This window comes from Cannabis sativa, chromosome 2 (genome assembly GCF_029168945.1).
Source record: "Cannabis sativa cultivar Pink pepper isolate KNU-18-1 chromosome 2, ASM2916894v1, whole genome shotgun sequence".
NCBI classification, from domain to species: Eukaryota; Viridiplantae; Streptophyta; class Magnoliopsida; order Rosales; family Cannabaceae; genus Cannabis; species Cannabis sativa.
The window spans coordinates 6,610,768-6,620,607 of record NC_083602.1 but is presented as its reverse complement, the minus strand read 5'-3'; the positions used below and the strand labels follow the sequence as shown (position 1 = coordinate 6,620,607).

The 9,840-nt window shown below is 35.6% G+C and overlaps 1 protein-coding gene across 1 annotated transcript; it reads right to left on the bottom strand.

Moving 5' to 3' along the window:
• Positions 1 to 5,064: 5,064 nt before the first annotated feature.
• On the bottom strand, positions 5,065 to 6,241 carry LOC133033912 (uncharacterized). Its single transcript, XM_061108978.1, has 2 exons — positions 5,393 to 6,241; positions 5,065 to 5,294 (listed from the first exon to the last, which is right to left on the bottom strand). The coding sequence occupies exons 1-2, from the start codon at positions 5,913 to 5,915 to the stop codon at positions 5,287 to 5,289; spliced, it is 531 nt and encodes a 176-aa protein (XP_060964961.1). The 5' UTR covers positions 5,916 to 6,241; the 3' UTR covers positions 5,065 to 5,286.
• Between the last annotated feature and the right edge of the window lie 3,599 nt (positions 6,242 to 9,840).

Sequence of the window (9,840 nt, the reverse complement as noted above, 5' to 3'; positions counted from 1 at the left end):
CAGGGCGTCCTCCTGGAACTGAAACGTGGCGCACACCACTCTGTCGTTACCGGTGACACCCATGAAGTTTAGGATTCTGGTAATCACCGTCAGCCACTGCTTGGCTTTCATTACATCCGGACCTCCCAGGAATACCGGAGGTGCTTGCTTCCGGAACCGCTCATACAATGGTTCCAATCTATGGGCCGCCACCACTATCTTGGCCTGAGCAGCAGGGGCAGGTGCCACTGGAACTATAGGCACTGGAACTGCAGGAGCACCCTGCTGTCTCAACCTCTAAATCTCGAGGTCTTGCTCTTCGATCCGGGCTTGCATCTCCGCAAACCGTAACTCCCAGTTCGGGGCTCCCTGATCGGCTGGGGGAGCCTGGGCAGCCTGTGGCGGGTTCTCATCACCCCGGCCACGAGCCCTGCCTCGGGGACCTCTACCTCGGCCCCTGGCAGGTGGGGGAAACTGGGCTCCCTGTCCTTGATTCGACCCTACGGAGTTGCCCTGACTCCTGGTAGTCCGCCTGGCGTCCATCTGATTAGAACCGCCTGCGAAACCAAGAGTTGGCATATCAGGTCGTATTCAAGGCGAGCTTACTAATGCCGCTTAATTTGGAAATTAGAAATGAAACATGCGCCTATTCTACTATCAGGCTACTAACATGCTTCCTAACAGGCTTTTCTTTTTCATAACTGAATAAAATAAACTACTAAAGCAATAAAGGCTTACTGAACCGTGAACCGAGCTAACTGCTGCTGATGATTGTACATGTCGTGACGATCTTCGGAAGACAACCTGGCGGCTCTGATACCAAATTGTAACACCCTAACTACCTTAGGCGTATTACGTGATTTTTAAACGTACTGTGAAGCTCGTTGCTAATCAACGAGGTTTATGGAAAAACGTGATTAATTAAAATTTTGCTTTTTAATTAAACTTATAAAACCATATTATAAAAGACTCGGGATCCCGATTATAAAAACATTTACAAAAAGTTTAACTGTTTATCTGTTACATCAAAATAAAGTCGTCTAACGACCAGTTACAAAAACTCAGCCTTACTGTCCCGAGGATCGTACGCTCCAGGCCTAACCGCCCCGACATGTACAATCTCATAAGCTCGCTCACGGTCCATCAGCTATAGCCTTGCCTTTACCTACACATGAACATAAACTGTGAGTCGACAGACTCAGTAAGAAAAGCATAATAATATCATACATAAAACTAACTGCCGTGTCCAACACGATACTGAGTCCCGCTACTGCCATGTCCAACATGGTACTGAGCCACTACTGCCATGTCCAACATGGTACTGAGTTCTGAACGTTCATAGGGACGGTACTATTGACACGTAACAACCTGATCGGTCGAACCGGTCATACTCCGTGCCGGTCATACTCCACTCGTACCGACGTGTTACTATATCCTCTGATCGGCCGAACCGGTCATACTCCGGCTGCTGGTCATACTCCACTGTACCGACGGGATACGTCAATAGCACGGAACCACCAACCAAGTGTCACTGATCGGTCAAACCGGTCATACTCATTCTTGGTCATACTCCAGCCTGTACCGACGTGACAGGGTTGGATGGTTCGAAGCCAACATACAACTAATGTAATCTAATAGGCTTCCTACATGCACGCTAAACATGTAATCTACATATGCATACTGTTATACTAATCTTACCTGGATTCCGATTTCAGGTGTGCCGGTCAACCTGACTGGAACTGAAGCTGAGCGGCGGATTACTGGCTCCTAAACCATAAAAATCACAACGCTATAAGTGACACGCTAAATCATTTCCCGGGGACTAAAACTTGGAACTAAAAGTTTCCCTATCGATAAAAAGCATGGCAATACCCCTAAAAACATAAAAACGAGGAAAACTAGGGTCCCTGAATTTTCCCCAACCGGTAGACCGGTTGCCCAACCGGAATTCCAGTTCTGGAAAATTCAGAACCCTCATCCGGAATTCCGGATGCACAACCGGAATTCCGGTTCCTCGCAGGCAGCCAACTAAAATTCTCATAACTCGACCAATTCAACCCCAATTGGTACCAAACTTTCCAGACCTGTTCTAAACACCCCAAAGAACAAATCTAAGGCCTCAAAACCACCCAGAAAACACAGAGGCAAAATTCACCATTAGAGACCAAGCTTTGAGTTCCAAAACTCAAACTTGGTTAAATCCACTAACATGCATCCAAACCTAGTTAATTCTACTCAAATAAGCTTGAAATAGCTTCTGAAAACACACAAGAACATCCAGCAACTTCACAGAAACAAAATGAACCATTTCACTCAAAAATTCATATTTTAACATAGAAACTAAAAGCTTTGAACAACCTAACTAACATGCTTCAAACAACTCAATTAACATCAATTAAACATGCTTTGAACCACAGAAAACATCAACAAAACACAGCAGCAACAACCTCAATTAATCATGCATGCATCATCATTTTTCATCATTTTTTTCAAGAAATTAAAGAAGGAGAGACAAGAACCAACCTAGCTTGCAATGGACCTTAAGAGATGATGAATTAACAAGCCAAAATCAAAGGAGAAAACCCACTCCTTGCTGCTCAAAGCTTGGCCGAAAATGGAAGGGAAAGAAAGAGAGAGTTTCTTTTTGAAAATTCTATTTTTTTTGCTAAGTGTGTGAAAAATGAAATAAAAGCCATAAAATTCCATTTTATTCAGCCAACAATTAAACAATTAAACATTTCTTTTTCATTAATAATTTCACTAGAAGACAAAATACTAATGGGGCAAAAAGACCATTTTGCCCCTCCACCATAAAATCACATAAATCATACTAAAGGGGTATTTTTGGGAAATTCTAAATTCCCGGCCATTCCCGACATTCCCAATGTCTAAAACTCGTCCCCAAACTACTAACATACTAAGTTGTGATTTCTACTGAGCCAAACGCCGAGTTCCAAAATACCGGACACCGGAAATGCAAAATATAAAAACTACTGATGACATAATCATGCATTTCTGAATTCCATAAATAACAGTAATAAATTATTTAAATAGCTATAAATAATTTCATAATTAAACATAAACAACTGCTAATTTCCAAATTAACTAAGCGGGCTTTACACATAGGCTGCTTCACCCAAATCTTTCATATCGAATTGAGTGTTGAGCCATTCCTTGATGTGAGTCATTTTCTTGACATTGTTTCCAATGATCAAAATGTCATCAACATAAAGGACCAGGAATACTACTATTTGGTCTTCTTTGAGTTGGTAAACACAAGGTTCATCTTCATTCTGAAGAAAGCCATAGGTCTTGATGATTTCATCAAACCTCTTATTCCATGAGCGAGAAGCTTGCTTAAGTCCATAGATAGACCTGTTTAACTTGCAAACTTTCTTTTCCTGCCCAGGAAGAACATAACCTTCTGGTTGCTCCATATAGATGGTTTCTTCAAGTACTCCATTAAGGAAGGCAGTCTTGACATCCATTTGCCAGATTTCATAATCGAAAGCAACAGCTATGGAGAGAAGAATTCGGATGGATTTGAGCATGGCAACAGGACTAAAAGTTTCCTCATAGTCCACGCCTTCTCTTTGGGTATAACCCTTGGCTACAAGTCTAGCTTTAAAAGTTTCGACTTCGCCTCCAGCTCCTCTTTTCTTCTTGTAAACCCACTTGCATCCTATCGGATGATAGTCGTCAGGTGCGTCTACATATTCCCAGACTTTGTTCTTTTTCATGGAATCCATTTCTGAATCCATGCCGGCTGACCATCGTTTCCGTTGTGGACTAGCCATTGCCTGTTTATAGGTTAATGGATCGTCATCAATACCGTCACCTACGACCATATTGATTTCACCATCCAAGCCATAACGAGCAGGTTTTGTTGAAACCCTCCCACTACGACGAGGTACGGTTGTCTTCTGAACAGAAACTTTAGTAGTAGATTTCTCAGTTTGTTCAACTGAGGGAGTGGGATCGTCTTCTTCACGAGTGGAAGAGGACGGAACATTGGAAGGACTTATATCTGATAGCAATTCCTCTAGAACAACTTTACTTTTCGGTTTGTAGTCTTTAATATAGTTCTCTTCAAGGAAAGTAGCATTTGTAGAAACAAACACTTTGTTATCCTTGTGACTATAAAATAGTCCACCCCTAGTCTCTTTAGAATTTCCGACAAACATGCATACTTCGGTACGTGATTCAAGTTTGCCTTCTTTCTTTCTTAAGACATGAGCAGGGCACCCCCAAATTCTGTAATGGCGTAAACTAGGTGTTCGACCATTCCAAAGTTCGACGGGTGTCTTAGGGACTGCTTTAGATGGAACAACATTTAGAATGTCATTTGCCATCTGTATAGCATATCCCCAGAAGGACGTAGACAGAGTTGAATAACTCAGCATAGACCTAACCATTTCCAAAAGAGTGCGATTTCTTCTTTCTGCAACTCCATTTTGTTGTGGAGTAGCTGGGGCAGTGTATTGGGATTCAATTCCAAGTTCAATTAAATGATCTTTGAACTGCATATCCATATATTCTCCACCCCTATCAGTTCGCAAGATCTTTAATGATTTACCTAATTGGTTTTGGGCCAAAGCATGAAACTCCTGAAACTTTTCAAACGTTTCAGATTTCTTTTGCATTAGGTAAAGAAAACTATATCTAGAGAAATCGTCAATGAAAGTGACAAAATACTCATAACCACCTCGGGCTTTGACATTCAAAGGTCCGCAGACATCGGAATGCACTAACCCTAGAGGGATTTTGGCACGCTCTCCCTTTGCAGAGAAAGAACGTTTAGTCCTTTTTCCTTCTAGGCAGGACTCGCATACTGGCAGTTCACCTAAGACGACATTTTTCAATGGACCGTCTTTGGTGAGCCTATTGAGTCTATCAAAGCCTATATGACCTAAACGTAAATGCCATAGATAAGTTTGATCATCATTATCAATCTCTTTTCTTTTTAGGTTTCTAGGTCTAGCTACACTGAAAAGTTCACTATTTAGTGAGATTTGAGTACTCGGTCTTAAAACATAAAGCCCTTGTTCCATTATAGCAACACATATTTGAAATCCATTACGAGAAATTGAACAATTTGTACTCGAAAAATTCAATATATAAGATTGTGTTTGCAAACATGAGACACTAATCAAGTTTCTACTAAAGTTTGGAATAAATAAAACATTTTCTAAAATTAAAAATCTTTGTTGAAACTTGATGCGGGCTTTTCCTCTAGCTTTGACCGATACTAATTCGCCATTGCCAACTTTAAGCTGTAACTCTCCTGGAAGCAGATTTTCCCAAGTTTCAAGCAACTGCAGTGAAGAACATACATGGTTAGTAGACCCAGAATCAACAATCCAGATGGATTTGTCGTTCTCTAAAACACATGATTCAAAGACAAAAGCATTACCTTCGTTTGAATTGTTTAGAAGCCTGGGACATCGTTCTTCATGATGACCCTTTCCATTACAATTCGAACATAGAAGATTATGTCTGATAATTGTACTTGAAGAAGCAGCTTTGCTAGATCCTTCATACCTAGTCCTTTTCCTTCGATTATTGATTGCAAACCCAGGGGGACCCATTGCAATCAAGTTCCGTTCATGGGCTCGTAATTCTGCTTCGAGCTTGTCCATGTCGGAGGAGTTAGAATTGTTGATCATGTAAGAGATAACAAATTCATTATACTCCGGAGGAAGACTATTAAGGATAAGTTGGACCCATTGTTCTCTCGATAAATCAATTCCTAGTAGATTTGCCTTTTGGAACTTCAGATTCATCATCAACAGGTGCGAGTTAATGCAACTACCAGGATGCATTTTCACACTATAGAGCTCTTTTGCTAAGATAGTAACTAAGAGAGGATCGGGGTGCGGGTTATTCATAATGACACTACAACACATCAATAAAACAGAAGTAAGGTTTTGGCTCATAAATTCATACACAGTTTAGAAAATAACAAGTAATGACATATGTTATAGAAATACTAAATCTAACATAGTTTATTTTCCAAGGTATTTCAACAAACTGATACAGTATCCCGTTTAGGCGAGAGTCAAAGCATCATCCATTGAATAGAGTTGTCAGCTCATCTAAAATGATAACCATTCTAGCAACCTTTTATTCGATCAAGATTGGAATTCAGCGTTGTCCCGTTTAGGCGAGAGTCAAGGCAATTCTATCTTATGAGCTTCCACCATTGTTTCATAACTTGCAAGTCAAGTATGGTCGCCACCATTAGGGTGATCTTTACCATACAAAACACTTACAAACTACTTATGATGCGAGGTTAAACGGTGCGAAATTGCTAATGAACGTTCCTCCATTAGGGAGGATTACTCACTAAAACAAACGCGGTGTAAAACCCACAATGGAGATCGAATGTCTCTTGATTAAAAGCTCATTATTTAAAAAATATTATATGTATTTTGTATAATCATTTTAATTCGATATTATAATAATGAAAAATTACAAATTAAAGTTGGTTTAAATAAAAATCAACTTTAATTAATTTTCAATTATTATTTAAATTTGAAAAATAAATTCAAATAAATATCGAACAAGTTCCATAATATAATAATGAAAAATTACAAATCAAAGTTGATTTAAATAAAAAATCAACTTTAATTAATTTTCAATTATTAATTAAATTCAAAAAATAAATTTGAATATAAAATGGAACAAATTTGAAATATCTTGTTTAAGTTGTTTTAGAAGAATCTAAAAAATCAACTTAAATATCTTTCAAATCAGATTTAATTAAATTTAAAATTAAGTTATAACCACTTAATTTGAAGATATTCCATTTTAAGTTAATATTTGAAAAGATATTAACTTAAAAAATATCTAAAGAATCTTAATAACCAATGCCTAAAATTCCTCAACTTAATTTTGAAATTTTAAATTCAAAAGATATTCAGATTTAAGTTGGTTAGTTGTAAACAACTAAATATCAACTTAAATAGGAATATTTAATGAAAAATTTAAATTAAGCTTCAGAAAGAATCTAGATGGTTATAATTCTATATTTAATTAAATACAAGAAAATACATATAGTTTAGCTTAGAATATAAAATTCTTTAAACTATGATTTTCTAAATTAATTTCAAAATAAATGAAATTAATTATGTTGCTAATCAATTTTATTTAGGTTAAACTAGTGTAATTAACCTAGTACAGTCATTCAAATCAGGCAAATGGGCCTTCACAATTGGGGTGGTTTATGTGAGGGGGTGCTGGGTTCAGTATGTCGTACCCACTTCTATGGCTCCTAACTCTCACACAAAGCCCAAAAGAGAGGAATTTAACCTTAATAAGAACAACTGTTATTAATTGAATAGGCCCAAAAACTAAATGGGCCTAAATAAATTCTATCAAGAACTATGATAATTTATTTTAGCAACATACCTATATGCATCTATAATCAAATTAAACACATAGGCTCACACATGCACACTTTGGATGGGTCCTATCATGTTGCTAGGTCATACACAGATGAAAGAAGATTGTAAATATACTTGTTACAAATTATTATCTTGACCAAGGGAGCCATCAGATCATTAGATCTGGCAAAAAGTAACCATGACTATTTGCAATCAAGTAATAATAGATTTTGAAAACTTACACACAAGTTAAAAACGCATACTCCTGCAACAAGGTTAGTTGGATAGTTGGATGTAAGATTTATTTAATTTTAAATTAAATAATTAATTTCGAAAATAATTAATAAAATAGATTTTCGAAAATTTAAAAAAAAAAATTGAAAAAATAAAAAAATTTCGAAATTTAATTAAATATTTAAATTTAAAATTAAACCTACAATTTTGAAAAATTAGGTTTCAACCAACCTAAATATCATTTCAAAAATTTGCTAACTATTTTTAAATTTTAAATGTTATTTTATAAATAAATATTAAATAAAAAATTAGAAAAGATTAATAAATATCTTTTTCAAATTTTAGATGTAATTTAAATAAATAAAATAACAAAATTTAAAAAATTAGCAAAATATCTTATATCATTTAAAAATTACATGATTATAATTATCTTATTTTAAATTTAAATAAGATAAGATATAATCAAATTTTAAAATAAGATAGATTTTTAAGCAAGAAGATAGATACTAATTCTATTCAAATTCAAATTACACTAATATCTTGAATTAAATTTAAAAAATATTAAATTAATTCAAAATGATAATTAGAATTGAATTAGGAATAGTAATAGTATAAATATAGAACTACACAAAAAATCAGAAGTTAATTCCATGAAAAAGCATGAAAAATCGAAGTAAAACGAAAAAATTGTGAGCTGTACGGACAGTTTTCGCGATCGCAGGAAAATTTCAGCAGAGCTCCGATTTTTCCAAATCTTCAAAAATTCATAACTAATTCAAATAAAATCGAAATTGAGTTCTGTAAAAGGCTAACTTGCTTAATTTTTTCCATACTATCCAATAAAAATAATTCCAGAAACAGAATCGCAATTATTTTTCACGAAAATTTACAAACATCAATCAATCATCAAATAACACTCAATACAACATGATACCATCCAAAAACATACAAACAATCGTTTTAAAGTCCAAATTTCTTGCAAGTAAATCAATTACCATGGCTCTGAGGCCAGTTGTTGGAAATTATTTTACCAGGATCTTAGATCTACTCACAAGTATGTTTATTAACATCCTAAATAAGAACTTTCTAAAACGATAAATTAAACACATATAAAGTTTAAGAAACCTTACATTGGGTGCAGCAGAATTAAATGACTCCTTCCGTTCAGATCTCTAACCCTTGAATCCTTTCTGTAGCAGAGTATTATCAAGATCTGAACCTGGATCTCTTTCTCTGAATGCTTGATGCTGAATCTCCTTTGCTGATGATCTTTCTTCACGATCTTCCTCACTATGATTGAGGTATTGCTTGATGTGTGTGGGCACTACTCTAATCACTAAGGTAGGTCGAAATTATCAAGGAAGAAGAGAGAGAGAGTGGCGGCTAGAGAAGAGAGAGAGGAGGCTCAGGTTTTTTTGATTCAGAAAGTGTAATTTTCCTGATGCCTTCACTATCTATTTATAGCATTCCACTAGGGTTAGATTTGAATTATATGGCATTAAAATAATGAAAATATCAACTTAAAAAGCTTACAAAGGTGGCCGGCCATGGCTTAGTGGATTGGGCCTTGCTTTTTGCAATTTTGCAATTTTAACACCTTTTGTATCTGATTTTCTCAAAAATGCCAATTTCCTAATTCAATCATTTAAATGCCAATTCTAACTATTTAATAATTATAAATAATTATTAAATAATATTGTCATTTATCATATTTATTAATTGAACCATACAAAGTATCATAATTAATAAATATGCCCCTATTAACTCTTTCTTTACAATTTCGCCCTTACTTAGTGAAAATTTCACAAATAGACATAGTCTAATTTGTGAATTATAATTGATTAATCAAAACCAATTACATGAGTCTTACAAACAATATTATCTCAACTAGTGGGGGGACCATGAGTCTATATAACCGAGCTTCCAATAAGTAGATCAAGAATTTAGCACTAAAATTCACTAACTTATTAATTCTTCGTTGAATCCACGCATAGAACTTAGAATTGCACTCCCAGTATATAGAATGCTCTATATGTTCCACCATATAGACACATCATTAGTTATCCATTGTTATAATCCTAATGTGATCAATGATCCTCTATATGAATAATCTACACAGTAAATGGATTAGATTACCGTAACACCCTACTATGTATTTTATCCTTAAAACACTTGACCCCGTATAAATGATATTTCAGCTTATGTGAAATGAGATCTCCACCATTTATTTTCGTTTGGTCAA

Coding starts and splice junctions, on each gene's coding strand:
- LOC133033912 (XM_061108978.1), bottom strand. CDS start 5,915: ATGAGCCAAAACCTTACTTCTGTTTTATTGATGTGTTGTAGTGTCATT.